The 23,874-nt window shown below is 36.0% G+C and overlaps 1 protein-coding gene across 2 annotated transcripts in view; it reads right to left on the reverse strand.

The window, feature by feature from the left end:
- RagC-D (Ras-related GTP binding C/D) overlaps nt 1-23,874 on the reverse strand; it is a 215,556-nt gene that overhangs the window by 127,969 nt on the left and 63,713 nt on the right. For both annotated transcript variants that reach the window (XM_090391300.1, XM_090391301.1), the window contains exon 4: nt 14,740-14,873. In XM_090391300.1, coding sequence (XP_090247426.1) covers nt 14,740-14,873 — 134 coding nt within the window. The remainder of the gene's footprint in view (nt 1-14,739; nt 14,874-23,874) is intronic.

The following is a 23,874-nucleotide window of genomic DNA, read 5'->3' on the forward strand; positions in this document are numbered from 1 at the left end:
AACATTACGTTATTCTCTAAAACAGTGTAGGGTCAATTAAATTCATATATGCAGTCCCAGGTAATTAAAATCAGGATAACATTTACAATTTGTATACTCACAAGTACCAGTTTAAATTGAGAAAAACTAGAATCAAAAATGTGTTGTTCTATCATATTCTTAATTATTGCTAATTTCTATAGAGAAACATTTTTCTGCTAATTTAACAATAATTTCATCACCAAGTGTAACCTTTTAAAGCATTCTGTAATAATTACAATTCTGATTACTAATCAAGAGCACAATTAGAAAAATGCATGGTTTTCAAACATTATTTGGAATACAGAACCTCTAAATCATCACCATCAAATTCCTGCCATGTACCCTCAAGGGGTGTACAGGATATGATAATACTACATGAAAAATTTACATCATTACTAACTTCCTATCTATAATTTTCCTCCAAATCAAAATGTTACCCGTCAAGACTCCAACATTACCAGATCTTATATTTCTGTCTTCTAAGTGTTTACTGTATCAATCCACCTATATATTGGTCTTCCTCCAAGTCTTTTTCCTGTCAACCTGGCACAGAACACTTGTTTTGCTAATCTTTCCTCATCCATTCTGTTTAAGTGACCATACCACCTGAGATTAGTTTTGCTAACACATTCCTGGATGTTAACAATGTCAAGTTCTTTCCTAATATCCTCATTTTTAATATGATACTGCCATTCATGCCATCTGTTCATGCCCCTAATCTTTCTCAGAACTCTCATATCTGCAATCTCTAGTCTTTGGTCAAGTGTTTTACTTCTGACCCAGCTTTCAAATCCATTAGTTAAAATTGGTTTGAACACTATTTTGTATAAAGCTAATTTAGTGTTTTGAATAATTTCTCTCTTATTCCATATAAATTTTTTCAGTTGACTTCCTACCATACCATAGCTTCGTTGATCAGCTACTCATGCCTAAGTAGCTGAAAGGTTTTACTTGTTCTATAGGTTCTCCATTCACAATGCAATTAATATTTTCAATGCTTCTGCCTATTTTTATTGTCTTCTTATTGCTGACCTTCGTATCATATCTATTACAACAGTCATTCAATTGAGTCAGGGAATCTTGCAGACTTGTAGTGGATTATTTAGAAGTATAACATCATCTGCATAAAGCAAAGAGCTGAGATTAACATCTCTAATTTTGTAATTCTCGTGGAATGGCTTATACATTGGTTGTACATGATTACTAAATAACTTAAGGAATTCACAATGTATACTGGAATATAAATTAAAATAAACTTGAATATATACTTCTTATATTTCAGCAACGTCACGTTGCCATCTTCATGTGAAGATAAGATTAAGATACGTGCAAGCAGGCACTAATGAGGTAGACGCGAGGAAACTACTGTTTTTCCTAAAGTCCTGATGGTGCCCCCCTAGCGAGCTATATTAGGTATTCCTGGCCATTGGGCTGAAGTTCTCAAGATGTACATCTCCCAAATTTGGGGCAGTCTCATGCATCCAAATTTGTTGAGGTTTGGCAAGTTTCTTAGGACTCGAGCTGATTCTATGAATAGTCTTTCAAATTTATACCTGCTGCAGTGTATAACTGTGGCTTTCTTCCACCGTATTCTGTGCATGTGTCCAGAGCATGGTCTGCAAGCCCAGAGTGGCTGTACTGGTGAAACCGGATGTAATCCTTGTGTTTTCAAAATTCTGATATTCGCATCCTGCCTGTTTGACCAAAGTAGGACAGTTTACAGCTGCAAGGGACCTGGTATACACCAGGTAGGTCTAGGGGAAGTGGTTGGTCTTTAGTGGAGCAGATAAGGGATGTCAATTTTCTATATGGTCTGTAACAAGAGGTCAGGTAATGTTTATTCAGGATTTTGGTAATTTTTTCCGAGGTGCCCCCGGATGTAGGGAATGGTGATGGATTTAGAGTAATCTTTTTTTTTTGTTAAGGAAGGGAGGGGGAGACTAGTTTACTGGTTGTAGTATTTTTTGGAGGTTGTAGCATTGGCTGACAAAGTGTTAAGGATGTGATTTAGTTCAGTGGTTAGGGCATTGTCATTTGAACAGATTAGTTTGGCCCTGTTGTATAGTGTCTTAATAACTCCATATTGTTGTGGGGGAGGGGGGAGGATGTTGTTGGTGAATGTGCCTGCCTGTATGGGTGGGTTTTCTATAAACTGAGAAAACCAAGGTTCCATCAGGCTGGTGGGTGACTAGCGTGTCTAGGAAAGGGAGACTGTTGTTTTCCTCTTTTTTCAGGGTGAACTGGATTCTGCCGTGTTGGTTGTTTAAGTGCGTTAAAAAGGAGAGGAGCGTATCAGAACCATGTGGCCAAATAGCAAACACATCATCAACATAGTGAAGTCATATGGTAGGTTTTTGTGGGGCAGAGTTTAAGGCTTTCTCTTCAAAAGTATCCATAAAGAAGTTGGCCAAGGGTGGGGAGAGTGGTGAACCCATGGCTGTCCCCTCTATCTGTTTGTAGAATTTTCTCTGTCAAACAAAATAGCCTGGGTTCATTGTGAACTGAAATAGGGCTGAGATATTGGGGTTAATTTGGCATGGATGACCTCTAAGGTTTCAATGAGTGGGACATCTGTGAATAAGGAGGAGACGTCAAAACTGACCATTATGTCAGTATGTTGAAGTGTAGGGTTTTCTACACTGGCTTTGAAGTGGGCTGAGTTTTTTTATGTGTGATGGTGTGTTGCCAGTATAGTGTGCGAGTGCTTTGGCTAAATGTTTGGCTAATTTGCATGTGGGGGAATCAATGCCATCCACTATGGGACATAATAGCACATTTTGTTTATGTATTTTTGGGAGCCCATATATATGGAGGGGTCTAGAGTTAAAAGGTTTTAATTTGTTAGTAACTTCCACAAGTCAAGAAGTGACCTTCTTAAGGAGCCTATGGAGTTTTCTAATTTGCGAGTTGGTGGGATTGTTCAATGGGGAAGGTAAGTAGCCCAATCTAATAATAAAGCATTAAGCTTACCTGTGTAATCAGTATGGTTGAACACCACGGTGCCGTTCCCGTTATCCGCTTTAGTGATTACTATTTCTTTGTCTTTCTTCATTTCTTGTAGAGTCTTGCACGTGGCCACAATTTCAGCATTGCTCCTAGAAAAATACCGGCCGAAGAAATTATGATCCAGATTGAACATGGTATCCGCCACCTTCCAAACCACATCGCCAACAATATTAGACTGGATGTAGCCTCTGTTCTCACCAAAGCAAGACCACCAAAAACCAGCATATCGAATAGTGAATATAAGGCTCTACAAGAAATGAAGAAAGACAAAGAAATAGTAATCACCAAAGTGGATAAGGGGAACGCTACAGTGGTGCTCAACCATACTGACTATACAGGTAAGCTTAATGCTTTATTATTAGATCGGGCTACTTACCTCCCCATTGAATACAATCCCACCAACTCACAAATTAGAAACCCCATAGGCTCCTTAAAAAGGTCACTTCTTGGGCTGTGGAAGTTATTAACAAATTAAAACCTTTTAACTCTAGATCTCCCCCCGGATATATGGGCTCCCAAAAATACATAAACAAAATGTGCCATTACTTCCCATAGTGGATGGCATTGATTCCGCGCGTACAAATTAGCCAAACATTTAGCCGAAGCACTCGCACACTATACTGGCAACACACCATCACACATAACAAAACTCAGCCCACTTCAAAGCCAGTGTAGAAAACCTTACATTCCAACATACTGACATAATGGTCAGTTTTGACGTTTCCTCCATATTCACAAATGTCCCACTCAAGGAAACCTTAGAGCTCATTGAAGCCAAATCCCCCCCCCCCCTCGACATCTCAGCCCCATTTCAGTTCACAATGAACTCGGGCTATTTTTTTGGCAGGGAAAATTCCACAAACAGAGAGGGGACAGCCATGGGTTCACCATTCTTCCCACCCTTGGCCAACTTCTTTATGGAGACTTTTGAAGAGAAAGCCTTAAACTCTGCCCCACAAAAACCTACCATATGACTTCACTACATTGATGATGTGTTCACTATTTGGCCACATGGTTCTGATACACTCCTCTCCATCTTAACGCACTTAAACAACCAACACCCCAGAATCGAGTTCGCCCTGAAAAAAGAGGAAAACAACAGCCTCCCCTTTCCTAGACACACTAGTCACCTACCAGCCTCATGGAACCTTGGTTTTCTCAGTTGATAGAAAACCCACCCATACAGGCAGGTACATTCACCAACAATCCCTCCCCCCCTCCACCTCACAACAATATGGAGTTATTAAGACACTATACAACAGGATTAAACTAATCTGTTCAAATGACAATGCCCTAACCACTGAACTAAATCACATCCTTAACACTTTCTCAGCCAATGGCTATAACCCCAAAAAAATACTAAAACCAGTAAACCACAGCCCCCCCCCCCTCCACACACACACACATTCACAAAAAATATTACTCTAAATCCATCACCATTCCCTACATCTGGGGCACCTGGATAAAAATTACCAAAATCCTGAATAAACATTACCTGACCTCTTGTTACAGACCATATAGAAAATTGACATCCCTTATCTGCTCCACTAAAGACCAACCACTTCCCCTAGACCTACCTGGTATATACCAGGTCCCTTGCAGCTGTAAGCTGTCCTACTTTGGCCAAACAGGCAGGACAGCGAATATCAGAATTTTGGAACACAAGGGCTACATCCGCAGATTGCAGACCATGCTCTGGATACATGCCACACAATACAGTGGAAAAAATTTGGGCATTTTTTGTACCAAATTTAATTTCATTAATTTTTGGGGATTTTTCAATCTGCAATTTTCTCGGTCTACATTCTAAATGTATCACTTCACTCTCAAAGTATTTTTTATTTTCTTTCACTTGTTTACTGGATAAAGTTGCAAAACATTCAAATGGAACGTATCCTTGAATACATAGGAATAATAATAATAATAAAATTCATTTGCTTAGTCATATTATTATTATCTGTATTATTAATACAGATCAAGATCTCTTAATAATAATAAAGTTCCCACTTCTTTTTTTTTTCTCTTCTTAATACCACTTTCACATAAAATCAATAAAATAAAAACCTTGTTCATTTCAGTTAACATTTTGACAACCTAGGTAAATTTTGCTGTATTGTTAATCACACTTATCTGAAGATGCATTTTTTTGTACAGAAAGAAGTTCATCAAATTCCTGATATACATCCTCAAGGGTATAATAGTACTACATGAAAAATTTACATCATTACTAACTTCCTATCTACAATTTTCCTCCAAATCAGTCTGTTACCTGTCAAGACTCCAATATTATCAGGTCTTATATTTCTGTCTTCTAAGGCACTTTTTACTGTATCAATCCACCTATATCTTGGTCTTCCTCTGAGTCTTTTTCCTGCCAACCTGGCAGAGAACACTTGTTTTACTAATCTTTCCTCAATCATTCTGTTTAGGAGACCTGAGATTAGCTCTGCTAACGCATTCCTGGATGCTAACAATGTCAAGTTCTTTCCTAATATCCTCGTTTTTAATATGATATTGCCATTGATACCATCTGTTCACACCTCTAATCTTTCTCAGGACTCTCATATCTGCAGTATCTAGTCTTTGGTCAAGTGTTTTATTTCTAACCCAGCTCTCAGACCCATCATTTAAAATTGGGTTGAACACTGTCTTGCATACAGCCAATTTAGTGATTTGGCTAATTTCTCTCTTATTCCATATAAATTTATTCAGTTGACATTTCCTACCATACCAGCTTTGATGATTCTGTTGTCTATTTCCATATTTAATTTACCATCTTCACAAAAAATCGTGCCTAAGTAGCTGAAATGTTTTACTTGTTCTATAGGTTCTCCATTCATAACGCAATTGATATTTTCACTGCTTCTGCCTATTTTCATTGTCTTCTTATTGCTGACCTTCATATCATATCTATTACAGCAATTATTCAATTGAGTCAGGGAATCTTGTAAACTTGTAGTGGATTTATTTAGAAGTATAACATCATCTGCATAAAGCAAAGAACTGAGATTAACATCTCCAATTTTGATATCAGATTTAGTACCACTTTTCTTCATAATGTCCACATAAATAATGAATAATAGAGGGGAAAATGTACATACTTCCATCTTCAGGGGAAAATGTACATCCTTGTCTGACACCACATTAAACCCCCATCCTGCACTTCGTTCAATTCTAACTGCTGACTTACAACTCAAATAAAGACTAAGTATTGCTTGATATAATGCCCCATTAACACCACATAACTGTAGCATTTTGAATAGCTTCTCTCTTGGCACCTTATGATATGCCTTTTCAAGATCTACAAAACAAATACAGATCTTTGTTATTCTTGTAGGTAAACTTATGCATTGGAGATACATAAGTGTCAGTTTTTAGGGAAAGTCAACGTATACTGTTATATTAATTAAAAAACTTTAATTAATACTTCCTATATTTCGGTAATGTTACATTACCATCTTCAGGGAACATAAAATGAATGATATGTGCATGCAGGCACTAAAACATTGCCAAATGTTTTAGGGCCTGCAACGTTATGTCAACATTACCGAAATATAGGAAGTATTAATTAATGTTTTTTAATTAATATAACAGTATACATTGTCTTTCCATAAAAATTGACAGTTATAGATTTTTGATATATTCCCATGATTTCTCAACTATCTGTCGTAAGGTGTAAATCTAATCCTGACAGCCTCTATTTGGCCTGAATCCAACTTGTTCTTCACCAAGCTTCTCTTTCAATTCTTCTCAACCGTTTCTCAAGTATACCTGCATATATTTTTACCAGGAACACTCAGTAATGAAATACCTTTGTAATTCTCACATTGTTTTATTTCCCTTTTTATATATGGGTACTATGAGAGCTCTACTCCAATCATCTGGAGTTCGTCCCTCTGTCCAGGCCTTCTAAACTATGGAGTGCAGCCACTGTAAGACTTTTATACCACCATACTTCAGCATTTCTAGTTGAATATCATCTACTCTTGCTGCCTTTCCATATTTCAGGCTTTTGATGGCTTTTTCTACTTCAAGTATGGATATGTATTCCTGACTGCATGCCTGGTCAGTGTTTTTTTTTATCACTGTGCTGTCATCACTGCTTGTTTTATTTACCAATTTTTCAAAGTAATTACTCCATACTTCAAGGATATCTTTTTCTCATGTTTTCATGTCACCTTTAACATCTCTAATTCTTTCTACAGCACTCTTGCCTCCATTAATGAGCTTCTTCGACAACATCCAGAATATACTACCACCTTCTTGATATTTATTTTCTATGTTCTCACCAAAGCTCCCATGGCTTTTGCTTAGCCAGTTTTACACAGTGTTTAGCTTTCTTACTTTTGTCTCTGTATTCTATAAGAGCACAAGATGACTTATTTGCCAGGAACTTTTGATATGCTTTCTTCTTTTCCTTCACGGCCTCTTTAACTTCCTGTGTTCAACATGGAGTTCTGATTTTTCTATCCATGCAAGCAACTTCACCACATGCATCTCTGGCTGAATCAATCAGTGTTTTCTTCAGGGCTTGCCACTGAATCGCCAAGGTTTGGCGATTCAGTGGCAAGTTCCCCATTCTGATATTTGCCCACATCAAAGAGCTGTTCAGCTTTTATTCGCTTTAAAACTTTCTTACATGTTCTTCTTTTCAATATGAAATTCAATTTTTTTTCTGCTCAAGAATAAATGGTGATCACTTTCAATTTCAACTCCTCTGTACACTCTGGTGTCCTGCACCAGGGAGAAAACATCACTATCAACAATAACATAGTCAATGAAACTTTTTTCATTCTTTGCCTCTTCTCTCCATGTGAATTTGTGCACATTTTTATGTTGGAACATTGCATTAGTAATAACCAGTCCATGTTCTGACAGAAATCCAACAGGTATTTGCCATTATTAGCTTTGCTCTTTTCTCCAAATTTTTCCAATATATTTTTGTATATCTGACAATCATTTCCTATTCTGCTATTTAGATCCCCAACAAGGACCAACTTTCCCTTTTTCGTTGTGTCAGTTGCTTTCTCTAAAGCCTCAAAAAATTCCTCCACTTCTATCTTAGTAGAAACATAGGCACAAATATGTGCCTATTTGTGGGACCATAGGCACAAATATGTCTAATTGTCCAGTTCCCCATTCTGATATTTGCCCACATCACTCGACTTGAGACTGCCAGCCATTCAGGAAGATTAGCCTAGTATTTAGTGTTGAATACTATGGCTACTCCTTCTTTTCCTTGTCTGAATATAACATTTTGTATTTATTGCTCAGAAAGATCTCACCAGTTTTTGCCTTTTTTGTTTCAGTCAACCCTATGTTGATCTAGTACTTATCCAATTCCTCAGCTAGCTCCATTTCTTTGCCATTCAGGCTTCTTATGTTGATAGTACCGATCTTGAACTCTGGTGATGTTAAGTTGGGGATGTATTTTAGGAATTGTTCCAATAGCTGACTTTTCGCTGTTTGCCCTGGTTCCCTGGGGGTGTGGGAGCCTTGTTTATATAACCAGTGACGCTCCAGCCAGCATGAAATTCTATCATGTTGTACCATCATTTAATATTTTGGTTTAAGTAAATAAGAATACAATTTGGTCAGCTAAATCACAACCTGCCAGCCTATCCTTGTTCATTCAGTATCCAGGTAGATACCTACTGGGTGCACTATGAAAAGGGTGAGGATTTGACATTAGGTCAGAAGCCCTTGTTTGGTTCTCCGCATTCCTTTAAAGGCTATGTGGAGGTCTCCTCTCAGTTATATAGCTTTGACCCTTAAGCACCTCCAAAAAGAAGTTTATTCCTGATAATCATGAAGCAATTATTGTTTGGACAAAATTAAGCCTATATTACCAAGAAGTTTATTGATTGGTTAAATTAAGGTTTGTTTATTCATAATCTTAGTTAAAAATTACTTCTCAGAATGCATGCTTAGTTTCCACATTTATGCAGTTTTTATCTATAGAAACAAAATCTTCAGTCATACGACATATCTACAGTTCAGAATGTTAGAAATTTGATCTAATCTTTTACGTTTCTTCCTCTGATGTCAGCTGAGTGATAATGTAGGTTTACATTGGCTGCTTCTCATAGTAGGCAAAACCATGCATTCTGTAAACATGCCTGTACTTTGCCATGTTTGTGGTTTCCATATTTAGGAGAAACAGTAAAAGTTCCATACATCTCAATTATGACATCAGGGATGTAACATTATGCTAGGCAATTAATTTATATGTAGTCAAAAAAAAAAAGCTAGCTCCGTTTCATTACTGACTGACAGTTAAACGTGCGTACATTCTTTATAATAAATTCTGTAATCTTATTTGAATGGAAAAGTGAAATATGGTTTGTTCATATTTAGTTAAGAAATATATTTATTCTTCTGTTGAACTTTTTTCTCAACTGCACTTTTAATTTTGAAAAAGTAATTAGGTTGAGAAAACTGTGAGTTGTCAGTAATAACTGTAATTTGTATACTGTGTAGAAAAACTTCATTTCATAGTGCAATCTTTGGTTTGCTGTTACTTCATGAAAAGCAAGAAGATGAAAGCAATATACATTAATTTCTTTTGTATGTACATATTTGTTTGATTTATTTATTTATTCTTATGGCAAAAGAATACAGAACATCTACAAGTCAATGTCCATTCTGGAAAGCCAATCCAAGGCCTCATCCGTCATCTTGTGGATGTCCTGTAGGCCACCGTGAAATTGGCACCTTGGACAGTCATTCACAATATGAGTCTGAGCCACAGGAGAACAATCACGATAAGGGTGGTCTAACAGCCCCCCATTTATGTAGTAGGTAGCCACATCTGCCCTGGTTAGTTCTGATCTTGTTGATTGACGACCAAATCTTCCCAGGAAGAGTAAAACTAGGCTGCAGAGCACAGGGATCTTCTATCAGGAGCCGTTTGTTGGGAGATTGCTGGACTAGTATTCTCTCCACATGTAAGGTGTTGATGGCAGGGCAGCTGAAGAGAGTTCGTCCATGGACCAGAAAGATGTTCTAAATTTTAGGCAAAGACTAGGTGGATTTACGAGAGTCTGGAACAGGGGTGGGTTGCTCATTGCTTTATTAAATTCTTTAATTGAGGCTTGTCTTCTCCGTATGTTTGGCGGAGCAATGTTAGATAGAACAGGCAGCCAGGAGAGAGGGGGTGCTTCTCACTGTGCCATTAATTGTGCACATGGTAGTTTAGCTGGGTGTCTGTAATGTTAGTGTGTACTTCTTTCCCCAGACAGGGGCACAATATTCTGCTGCAGAGAATGCAAGGGCTAGTGCAGACAACCTTAGGACTTCTGCACTACAATCCCAGGTTGTTCCAGCAAGCCTTGAAATGATATTGTTTCTCATTTTAATTTTGTTGGACAGGTTGGTGATGTGCCTTTTATAGGTTAGGCTTCTGTCCAGGCTCACTTCAAGGTATTTCGGGTGAGGCTAGTGTTCAACCATTTTTCCACAGAAAGAAAGGTTGAGGTGTTGATTTGCCTCTGCGTTGTTCAGGTGAAATACTGTGGACACAGTTTTTGTTGGATTTGGCTTGAAGTACTCTTCCAGGATGTTCATGTCTGTGTTCAAGGTTGATTCCGGGTTGGCAAAGGAGGTAGATTGATGTAGGATCGCTAGGTCATCAGCATACATATACTTGCTTCAGCTGGTATGTGGTAAATCACACATGTAGATGTTAAAAAGTAAAGTGGATAACACAGAGCCCTGTGGGAGACCATTGTGAAGGAATCTGGGCCTGCTCTTTTTTCTGCCAATATGGACCCGGATCTTTCTGTTGGAAAGAATGGATTCAAAAAGCTGTAAAGTTTTTTTGCACCTTATAATATTTCCTAGCTTTAGGAGGAGGCCCCCCCCCCCTGATTCAGACTGTGTCATAAGCTGATGTTAGGTCAATGAAAGTGGCTCCAGATTTAAGTTTTTTTGGAAGCCTGTTTCAATCTGTGTTGTCAGGGCCAGGACCTGGTCACAGCAACTTCTTCCTGACCTAAAGCCAGCTTGTTCAATTGGGAGTGCTCTTTCGATGAGTGGTTAAATTCTTTTAAGGAGAAGTCTTTCAAAGAGCTTAAAGGTGGAGCAAAGCAAGGAGATAGGTCATAGATTTTTGATATCGTTTGGATCTTTACCTGGTTTGGGCACAACAATTATTTTGGCTTCCCGTCACAGATTTGGTAGTTTTCCAGTCATCATAATTTTTGAGAAAAGGGCAGCCAGCCATTTTGGCCTTGTTGACCAAGATGTTTTAGAAACTCGGGGAGGATACCATCCACTCCTGCAGCCTTGCCATTCTTGGTGAGTTTTTAGGCTACCTGTACCTCTTCCCGAGATACTGGGTGTACAAGTTCAGAAAGCTCGGGGCCCGTCTTCAGGATTTGTCTGATGGAAGATTGCACAGTTTTCCTGATAGAACTTCGACATATCTTGGAGGTTTTCAATAAATGATTAGCCATTTGATCAAGAGTTATCTCTGTTGTTTTGTGTGTTTTGGTTCTGCCCCACCTAATTTTCCCAGAAGTGACCAGCTTTTCTGGCTAGATGTGGTGAAATCGAGTTCATGGATGGTTGATATCCATCTTTCCTTTCTGTTTTTATCCAGCGTTGCTATTTAGCAATAGTTGGGTCTTCAGTCTCTTCATATTTGGCTAAAAGTTCCTCAGTTTCTCTACTCCAGCATGGGATATATTGTTTTCTGTAGCCTCTAGGAATAGAGGCTTTGGCTGCAGTTTTGATTAGTTTGACAAATCTTGGATAGCAATTAGGGGTGGGTGGAATTACTCTAATGGTTTGCTTGATTTGTTTCCGAAATGCATTCCAGTTGGACCTGCGAAGGTTCCATCTAGCGATTGGTTTCTGCTGATGAGTGGGATTAATGTGCCTGTCTCTATTAATGTAGGACAATGCTGACTATTAAGGAATCTGTTAAGGATGGTTCTGGTTGCTGGCAAAGGATGGTCTTTATGCACAGATCTGGGGTGTAGGTTCTGTTCCACCTGACTGAGTGGAGAGTGCCTTCTGCTTAGCATTGTAAATCAAATACAGGTTACAGTAATCCCTCGATTAATGTGTCCCCGATTAGTGCATCACTTTTTTCGATACACAAATTCGATTAGTGCACCTTAAAAATACATCTTAAAAAATGTTACAGATTTTAAATATTTTTCTATCGATACCATTTTATCGCTAACTATTTTAAAAAATCACTCACCAGAAGGAAATAATTTAGTTACCTATTTAAAACATTTTACGAAGTTATTTTTAATGGCATACTACACTACTTCCATGTACACTATGTTCCAAATTTTTACTGCCAAAATTTATGTTGTCTGCTATAGTACGCCCAGAGATTCGAGACACTTCAACACTTCTGCGCATGTCACAAAAAGGAAAATCCATTCCGATAATAGGGTAATCAATCTGTCTTCTGGGATGAGTTGTTTATTATTACACTCGGAAAATTAACTTCTCTTTTATGATCATTGTAGTTTTTAAAGTGGTAACTATTTCTTATATAACAGCTGGGAAATTTTATCTATAAAGCACGTGATTTCGCGTGTTGGCGACCAATTCGTACTTCCTTCAATGATATCAATGATATTGAAGGGGAGAAATTTTTTTTTCCTCTTCAATGATAACGTCCAAGAGTTAATTAAATCTCATTCTGAAGAATTGAGTGATTCTGACCTGCTAAATTTAGATGCACAGCAGGAAGATCCCAAAGAATATGAAGAAAATTTAACCATTGATAGTCAGCCAAAAGAGATTTCACCGAAACAATTTGAAAATATTTTTCCTACAATCGAAGTTTTTAAGCAGCAATGCTTAGAAGCTGACCCTGATGAAGAGAGAAGCAGTAAAATTTGCAGAAGAGGCAATAGGGCCGTACCATTGGTTGTATGAAAAAAAGAAACCAAATGCCTGCCAAACTACATTAGCTCAATTCTTTGTTAAGAAGTAGAATAATAAATTTATATTCTGAATATGTTTTATTGTCTTTCAGCTTCATGGTTTTCCTTTAACTAGATCTTGAGACATATCCTAATTCTTTTATAAAAAAAATTAAGGGTCCAAAAAGATATCTGAGGAATGAATTATACATTTTCCTATAGGTTATTATATATTCGATTAGTGCGTTTTCGATTAATGCACCTGTTTTAAAGAATGCATTAGGCGCACTAATCGAGATATTGCTATATGTATCCATCGGATGGTAATAATCCAGTTAACTAGATTATTACCATCCGAGTTTTTAGAGAAATAGCCCCACATGGTGTGATGAGAGTTGAAGTCAACAACATAGATAGCAGGGTGAGGTGGTGGCTGGTCCATCTGATCAGGCCAGGACTGCGATGGTGGTTTGTAGACATTGTAGATGATGGTATTTTGAACTTTAATACCTATGGAGTATTCTGCATCAGGTAAACTTTGGGTTATGTCTTTGAGGCCAGGCCGTATGTAGGTTGCCAGGCCATGCTTGGGATGGCAGTTATAAGACACGAGAATTAGGCCTGGGATCTTTAGTCTATTGAGGACTGTGTCAGGCACATGGGTTTCCTGGAGAGCCAAGACGTCAATTGCTTTGTCTTTGGCTATTTTGCAAATGACTTCAGCTTTGGATTTAGATAGTCCTATGTTTAAGGAACATATCTTGAGAGAGAGTGTTGTTTAGGTGACTAACTTATTTTCCGAAGCTTGCCCTCCACCCAAACAAGCAATGCGATCCTTGTTATTCCAGGTAACGATCGAGAAGGCATGAAGCTTTTTAAGTTTATTCATCATAGTTGCTGTAAGTGGTCCAGGAGGCTTGGTACCTTTGGATGCCTTGTTTGAGACATTAGCTTCATGTTACCCGTGATTCATCTCTGGGGGCTTCTTTTGTCTGAAGCACCAGCAATGTACCACAAGGTAATACTACTGGCAGGAAGGACATGGGAAGGCTGTCTCAATCCCAATTTGTTTGATGTTTCAAGTGTTCTGTATTGATTTTAAGAAAACTAATACTTCATATTCCAAATGAAAGTACAGTTTCATTTTTTTCATCAATATTTCTGTTTTTCTGTATGTATTATAAATTCATTTTTTTTTAATGAAATTCATGATGTCACCAAGATAATCAGTATTATGATAATGAAATTCATATATCAAACATGCAATTGTGCTACTTCAGCATACGCTTGTCCATTTTAGAAAATGCTTGAATTTTAGGGACCTCTAAGTATGCCCAAAAAATCACTATCCAAACACACATTTCCTAAGCTATTGTAAAACCCTTAATCAAAAGCAAACATATTCACTTCAGTGTATGTTTGCTTTTGAAATAAAAAGGCTACTTTGGCTAAATCTCACAAAATCTCCAAACCTATCACTTTACAAAATTTGAAGTTCTTAGCATAAAAATCAGTTTTCTTACTTGGGGAGAAATTGGTATTTTTATTATCCATTTATTGAAATAATTTGATTGTCATGAAGTATCCTTTTGAGGCTTTTCCTTCAACATTTAACCCCTGAATTAGTTTATTTCACAGCAAGTTGCTTACAAAAATATCAGATATTCCTGGTTAAGAAACTAGTGTTAAGTTCATTGCCACTTGATTTAGCTAAAATAAAATTATCAATTAAAAGTCTATACCTTAATATTTTATATATATATAAAAAATAGCAAAATTACATTACAGGAATGAAATACTTAGCTTAAGAACTTGACAATACCTGAGCATCTATAACAAACACTAGTGCTCCACATCCACCAAATATCATTTCAGAATCAAAAGTTGGATCAAAAAAATCTATCTGTCCTGGAAAGTCCCAAATTTGAAACTGAACAAAGGAGCTATTAGAGATATCTGAAAATATAAATGTAATATTTAATATTAAAATGCTTTCAGGATGGTGAAAAATATCTGCAAAATTATAACAGGAATCTCCAGGAAAGCTGATTTTTTTTTTTTTGTTGTTCAAAAAAAAAATTTTTTTTTTTGTTGTCTTAAAAAAATTATAGAAAAAACTGTCAGATAATTTAATGAGTTAATTTAAAAAAAAAAAAAAAAAAGGAAAATCAAGAAGCATATTTTTTTTAAATCATACATATAGCGAAAGAAAGAGTAATTACCCCCCCCCTTTTTTTAAATAAGATAAACAACTTCTCTTTCCCTGTTTACATATTTATCATGAAGGTTGAAAGAAAAAAAAAAATGCTGAAAACAGTGTATTAGATCAGTGGCATGTACTCTGCAGCAATCAACATGGAAAGTGACAGGTGTAGCATTTAAATAAAAATGAAGGGTTGTTACAACTTATAATACACAAAGCTTGAAACAGCACCACAGATAACCTGATTTCTTATACTGTTGCATTAAACAAGAAATGTGTTTGGGTGCTGAGTTTCTTTGAAAATGAAATGCCAAAATAACATCAGCACCATATCTAGTTTGTGACAAAAAAACTGGCAAAAATGTACAATATGTACAACAAATATGTACAACTGATGCTGATCACTACTTTTAACTGTGCAGGTATTCTTCACAGTTATGGCTAACATTCAAAAGATCACAGGTTGTTTCATGGGGTTACATAGCCAATGCATAATACTGCTCAATTGCTCAGCACCAACTATAACCTAAACTAAATCACTAACAAACAACTACAACTGTCAGACACTCCAAATGTCATTTTGCATAAAAATGCATGAAATTATATGACAGGGCCATTAAGTAACATATGAAATTATGAAACAATTCACCATGATGAAAGAAACTGTGAATTTGGCCTCTTCACTAAAATGAGAGAATCAAGGACAGTATTTTCATCCAAACTGTATCTAATGGAAAACTAGGAAGATCATTTGCAGATATTTAGAAATATTTATTGCAGATGGCATTTCTGAATAGTCTCAAGTGATGGGAGTGAAGGGTTCATTCTGAGTGAAATCGTATCAGGGGACTGAAGCTACATAATTTGATTTCATTTTCATGAAGGCAAGTTATTTTGTCACTATCCTTCAGATAAGAGGTTTTTAAGTTTTTTTCCTCCTAGCATCCTATCAATTATGGCAATTATTTTTATTTTACATATAATTTTTTTTTATGATTTAAGGTTTTAAAATTAATCACAGCTTCAGATTAACCAATTTCAGAATTTTTTTTTAAGCAGCATTTTAATGTCAAGCAAGTAGTGATTTGATTTCTTATTGCATTTTCAAATAAGTTTTTTTTCCCCCCAAGATGGTGGCCACCTGCTTTAGGTGTTCTGGCTGCTCTATTTCCAAATTTTGTCCTCTACTATGCAGATCTGGGGCTGAATGCACAAGTCTTTTTTGTATGTTTCATTTATATATGTAATGGAATATGTATGCTCAAATCACCTCGATTGAAGCATTTCTTCTATGAAAAAAAAAATTACCACAAAATTTATAAAACATTAAAAACAACTGACTTTGAAATTTTTATGAAAGATACTTTGATAAGTGACTAAAGAAAAACTGGTCCTATTCTGTTATTGTCATCCATTAATTTTCAACTCTTTGAAAATGAGGAAAACTGCAATTTTTAGATTATATTTTTCTTTCGGTGCCTTTAGTACATCCCCTTAGCAAGACATTTTTTATGACTTACTCAGAAGTAAGCAAATTACATGTTAAGTTTTTAGATGTCACTAGCATTAATGTGCGAGTAGAATAAAACATTCAAAACATATCATTAGTTCTAAACAAGTAACTTAGCTATATAGGCAATGTAATTTCATATGGCTAGGATTTGCAAAGAACGAGTGCAGTGCAGTTTAAGTGCTTATAAAATTGTGTTCTATTTTAACCAATTTTACTTAACTAGGTAATAAAAATCACTAGTACTTACCAGTTAAATATAATTTATTTTTCCAAAAGACATGATCTTGATGTTAGTGTTAACAGTAATTCTTAGAGGTTTTGACATGAGAATTTTATCCCATTCATCACTGATTAAATTACCATATCTGATTTTAAAACCATATAACCTTCTATGACCATAATTTTATTTTATCACTTCAGTTATCGAAATGCTATTCTCTCTCTCGAGAATGAAATGGGGTGAATAGTATATTTGGCACCTGATGTACCTGCACATAAATATCAATTTCTTTAAACCATTTCGTTTTTTTTTTTTTTTTACTCTCCATTTGCTATTGTTACATGGCACACCACTCATGATCCAAAAAAGTCTTGATAGGTAGATGATACTAAACATATAATGAAAGATGTAACAAAAATTGTGGTTTTATTCATTTTCAAAAGCTGTCCTAGATGAACTGAAAATAACAGAAAGAGACCAATTTTGTTTTATGGTTATTTTGAGCATACATATTTTACTACATATATAAATGAAACATACAAAAGACTTCTAGATTCAATCTAGAGCTTGTGAGGTAGAGTACAAAATGGAGAAAAAGAAAACCTGGAACATCTAAAGCAGGTGGCTGACATCTTGAAATATATTGCTTTGCCTGAAAATGCATACCTTAAACAACTAAAATGGCAATAAAAAATCAGAAATTGGACAACCTGCTAATAAGTTGTGATTATCACTCATTTCTTTAATTGGTAAAACATATCGAAGTACCCTACTAAAACTCAGAAGAAGGCTCTCAAAAATTATTAGACAAACTTGTATCTGGGCTTCCTGAAATTCTTCAAAAACTTAAGCCCATATAATCCTAGATCTCTGTGGATTTATGGGTTACCAAAAATACACAAACAGAAGATCTCCTTGAGATTGTTAAATTTTAATTAACTGAAACTCTTAAGAATTTCATTTATCATTATTTAACAAGCAAAACCCTGAAAAGAATATACTTGCATCCAAGTATGTGTTATATGTATCTGGACAAATATAGAATACATTATTACAAAGAACGGAAATTGTAAATAATTAAATGAAAGGATTCTTACTAGAGTGTCTAATGATACTTTGTAAATATACAATAATTTTAAAAATAGATAATACAATGAAATGTTGTATGACTTACACGTAAGTTAATGTGAACAAAAGGTCAAAGTACAAGGGCACGTCGACGGAATAAAAGGTTGCCCCAGGCAGTATCAGTTGCACACTACAAGAGGAGTGGTAAGCAGTCTAAACGAAATTAAATGCTACAGCTGAACAACAAAGGTTACGGAGAGTGCCGGTAGGGAGATGGTATAAAAGGGTTAGGAACCCCCCCCACACACACACACACACAACTCCCTTAGGCTTTTTGGGTTTCTTGCAGTAGTGAGTGTCTCTCTTCCAGAACGTCTAGACGAGGTCAGCGGGAAGCTCTGCTCGGACTCCTGTAGGTAATAGTCGGAAATGCCACATATCAGTTGATAAGTTTACGTACCCCCAAACCTCATGATGGAAGAAATTATATCTATACTGAAGAAAGGCAATCCATGGAAAAAGCTCAGTGTCTCGGTAAGGAACCTCACGGAATCAGAATCGCCAGATGCCAACGAAGTCCCTGGAATAGGCTTGATATGCTAGAAACGTGTGGACCTACCAATGACCAGAGAAATCCATACCATAACAACGACTGAAAGGAAATAGTATGAGGAACAAGTGCCAAGAGCCGAAGGAGCATGTATAAGAAGACCATGGGTACGGTAAAGTTGAAAGTTCTTTGTCTAGTATTATGTATAAGGATAAGAAATTAACTGTAAACTGAGAATCAATGACTTTGATTAAGATAAGACACGACTATAGCACGTTGATATTACAAGAAAATGAGAGACCTCTTGAATGTGTTGAGTTAACAATTTTGTTTTAATTGAATATTAAGATGATCTAATTTGAGTATTAAATTATTTCTTGAAAATTCATGTTAATATTGTTGTCTAAGATTACTAGGTTCTTAATCTTATAAAGGAATGTTTCTTTGATAATCTTATTTACTGGGGGATGCATGTGAATTAGTTTGTTTAGCATTGAATTGATCCTGATTGAATGTTCTTTGTATTGTATGATAACTAATGTGTTTAATAAACCTTTTGCTATCTTTAAATCCAATTGCCTGAATTTAGAATCCAATGCACCACTCACAAAAGGTACGAATCTAAGCAGGAGGAAATAGGTTGTAGTTTAGGTCACGATTGCAAACCAATGGTCATTAATGTACATCTGAAAATTCACTTCTTGATTAAGATTTCCTTTTCTTAATTTAATGGTTCTATGTGGCGCAGCTTTAAAATATAAATTTTCCTAGAGCTTTAAGAGAGGCAAGATTTCAGAACCTTTGACACCTCGGATTTGGCTCGACCCCGAGGCAATTCCTTTGTTCAGTAGTACCACGTGACACCCTAGGAAAGACTTATTGTAGAATATGTATGTTGATAAGAAATTAACAAAGTAGGACACAAAATCCCACTCTGGCTGGATGAGTGATTAGCGTATTCACTCTCCAGCCAAGAGGCTGCGGGTTCAAATCCTGCCAAGGACATGGATGTTTATAACTGTCCTATTAACCAATTACTATATGTACTGATGTGACCTGTGTCCTGGCGCAGTATGACCCTTGATGTCTTGGCACCCAACTACCAAATGGATCCTTATCCTTTCCAGTCTATAGAAACCTATCCACACTGGTAGGTACATCTAACACCTATCACATCATCTCTCCTAGCAGTATGGTGTTATCAAAACTTGAGCAAACCATCCTCAACCACACTAGTCTTTCCAATGAAATCAATCACATTCAGCACACATTTTTAGTCAATGGCTTCCCCACTTAACAAAATCAGAGCTCTGTCTAACTGCCCCTCCCCCCCCCAAATAAAAACTATGCATTCTTAAAAAGTATAACAGAGACATTCTTCTGGTCTTACCAAAAATTAGTACTCTTATCTTCACCTAAAGATCTTCTCCACCATCTGGACCATCCTGGGGTCTATAGTATCTCTTGCTTCTGCAAACTTAAATACTTTGGACAAACAGGAAGAACTGCAACTATCCATCTAGAAGAATACAGAAAATATGTCCATCTACACTACAGTCATTCCAGGGTGGCAGACCATGCCATGGATATGAATTACCATATCCAATGAAAGAAAACCTCCCTCCCATACAGAAATAGATTTAAAGCAGAGAGACTATTTCTGGAAATCTACCACAGCTCTATAACAGTCTCCAAACTTTGAACAAATTCAGCTACATCATACTGCCAAAAATCTGGCAGACCATTGGCAAATATCCATCACTACACTCATGGAAGCACCAGCCAGGACTGTAGTAGCCCACCTATTTATAGTCAGTCTGTGTTTGCCTTCTTACTAATGTGCATGCATGCAGTGCTCATCTCTTTATGCCTGTGAAGATGCCTTGGTGACCAAGGCATCTTCACAGGCAAAATATTGGCTTATTAATCTAATTAACTATATAAATTTAGTTAATTATCAACCTTAAAAATCTGTTTATCCATTAAACATGAATGATAATGATCAACATCCAAGCATCTATACCAGATAAGCTATGATTAATTTTGAAACCCTTCCAAATTTAAAATGCTGTGGATCTGATAAAATGACCACCATAATTAATAGGATGGAAAGAGTAGGGGGGGAAAAAGATCTTTCATCTAAAACAGTGCCGTCTAACTTACTGCCATCTTGGCAGTGTACAGACCATGGAACAAAATTCTGCAGCCCTCCAAATGAAAAATAACCAAATTTCTGAATTTTCTTCCATATTTTACCATTGCTAGTAAAACATTCTGCAGTTCCTAAGTCATAACAACCAATTCATATGATTATAGGCCTACAATTTTACTTTTTTAATATTATATTTACTTCATTGCAAAATAACTGTGTGTACTTCCAGCTATATGTGCCTTGTTATGGAATGCTTGATTGCAACTTGACAGAATGACCAGGAAAAAAATATTGGAGTTGCTAGTTTACTGAAAAGAAATGGAACCAAATCTCAACTGATACATTGCATTGTACACCAACAAGCAATGTATCAGTTGGTTTTTGCTAAGACTATCTAAATCTAATACAATGGACAAGGTAACAAAAATATCAATGTTCATTGTGAGTAATTTTTTTTGGCCACTAAATTAATTTTAGAATAATATTACATTGTTTTTTTTTTTTGATTTATCATTAAATTCATGCTCTTACACATAGAAAATTCAGAATATTTTTTGATGAACTTGATGCTTGAACCTGGGGTACTCACAATGACGATAAACTCAATGGCAACAAATGACTCGAGACTTGCTTATATTCATCAAAGTGATTCAGACTAACAGTACTGTATGTTCAGTTTGTGACTTAGGAGGAAGCTTCTGTTTCTTGCACATGTAGAAGATTGCATGGAAAGCATTTTTTCATAAAAATTCTTTGATATTTGTAGATGAAAATAAAAAAAACACACCTAAATTTCTTAAATCCATTTCTGCAGAAGAGTATTCTCCAGCACAAACTGCACACAGAGCAAAATTCAAATGCACTCTTTTAAGAACTCTTTGTGCCTTTTCTTTCATGTAGTTATTTAATATTTTCTGCTCATACCATGTTTAATAATATTGTTAATGTTTTCCTTTTCTGAGTGAACAAGAGTTCTAAAAGGCACTTAAGAACTTCTTAACAAGGTATATTTTACCTTCCTTCATTCTTGGTGTCATTTTTAAAATTTTTTGTAATGACTATCATTAAATGTTTATGTTAATAAATAACTAAAGGTTTAACATGTACTTATCTCCTTTGTCTTAGTAGCCTAAAGCATTATGGTTGGGATCCCAGGAGGTAGAAGTAAAACTTCTTATAAAGAAATCACTGATAACACTAAATGGGCTCAGTTTTCTAGGTCCATGTAGCATTGGTAAGGAAAGCACATAATGTTACATAAAAGTTTTTATATAACTGGTAATTAGCTTAAGGAATTAACAACGTATATAACGGATATTAATTAAAGCAAACTTTAATGAATACCTTCACTATTTCGGCAACGTCACATTGCCATCTTCGGGAACATAAAAATATGGTATGTGCAGGCAGGCACTAACAAAAGCAAATGAGGAAGAAGGCAAGAAACTAAAATTGTTCCTAAAGTCCTAATGGTGCCCCCTAGCGGGCTAATTGGGTTGTCTTGGTCGTTGGGCTCAAGTTCTCATAATGTAGGCTTCCCAAATTTGGGGTAGTTTCATGCACCCAAATTTGTTGAGGTTTGGAATGCTTTTTAGCGCTGCTGATGATTCCATGAATAATCTTTTGTACTTGAACTTGCTGTGGTGTATTATTTTAGTAGGCAGGACAGCGAATATCAGGATTTCAGAACGCAGACTACATCCGGTTTCACCAGTACAGCCACTCTGGGTTGGCAGACCATGCCTTAGACACCCGTCATAGAATTTGTTGGAAGAAAACTAAAATAATACACTGCAACAAGTTCAAATACGAAAGATTATTCATGGAATCATCAGCAGCTCTAAAAAGCATTCCAAACCTCAACAAATTTGGGTGCATGAAACTACCCCAAATTTGGGAAGCCTACATTATGAGAACTTCAGCCCAACCGCCAACACAACCCAATTAGCTCACTAGGGGGCACCATTAGGACTTCAGGAACAATTTTAGTTTCTTGCCGTCTTCCTCATTTGCTTTTGTTAGTGCCTGTGTGCACATACCATATTTGTATGTTTCTCAAGATGGTAACGTGACGTTGCCGAAATATTGAAGTTATTCATTAAAGTTTGCTTTAATTAATATCCGTTATATATGTTGTTAATTCCTTAAGCTAATTACCAGTTATGTATGACCAACGTATAAGCCTTGCTACAAGAAAAAGTTTCTATACTTACTGAACTTCAATTTTCTCAAAACTAGGTTTTCTTAACTTGTACCCTTTTTCTAAGTGCCTCAATTAAAATAACTACACAAATATAATTATTTACATAAAATTAATTTCAAAAATATTTCATAAGAGGTTCTCTCACCAACAAATTTAATTTCAGGAATAAAAAAAAAAAATCTAATAACAAAGGAAGTCTTACTAATCCTATTCAGAATTTAACAACTTTAGCCTTTGAATATAATCAATTCCCAAACGTGAGTAATCTCATTCTGATTCCAGTTTAAATTTCATCCCAAAGAAAGAAATGTTCTTGTCCTATCTCAATGAACTTCAGTGTAAAAAATTATCCTGCATCAGAAAATTCAACGAGGAGTAAAACACTCAGAATAGACTGTTGGCTTTACAGTTATCTGAACAATATTTTCATTTGCAATGAAATTAGTTCTTTCTTTCTTTCTGAATGCAGTTTACTTCTTGCCTCTAGCAGAAGAAAACACACCTTCTGTCCTGAAGCAAATAAATATTTAACCTTCAAATTCATCTACTGACCAAAAGAAATGCAGGATAAAAAGTAGAACAAAAGCAATCATAGGAATTCACTCTTTTCAAATTATGCTACTGTTTAGAATAAATTGTTGGCTTTACAGTTCTCTAAACAATACTTTCATCTGTAAAGAAATCAGTTCTCTTTTCTTTCTGAATATAGTTATTTTCCTCCCTATTAAAACAATAACAAGAGGCCTTTGTCTGGATTTTTAACTTGCAATAATTGTCCACCATTTTGATAGAAACTTCTTTCATATAGATCTATAGGTTCTCTGAGGTAAGAAAGACAGATTGATTATATGATTTTACTCTATTAAAGCAAAATAATGAAAGTTTCTTGATATCTGCTGGCTGAAATGTAGTAGTGAAGTTCTTGAACTTGATAACTGTCAACTGCATGTGTTGTGTCCGTTGCCAACCATTATGACACCCTGCGGAAGTTTAGCGACGACATTCTTACAACAGAGTTAAACTGTTTGAATAGCAACATCAAAACTTT

This window comes from Typopeltis vanoorti, chromosome 4, assembly GCF_054136105.1.
Source record: "Typopeltis vanoorti isolate ZY-2024b chromosome 4, IOZ_Tvanoo_1.0, whole genome shotgun sequence".
NCBI lineage: Eukaryota > Metazoa > Arthropoda > Arachnida > Uropygi > Thelyphonidae > Typopeltis > Typopeltis vanoorti.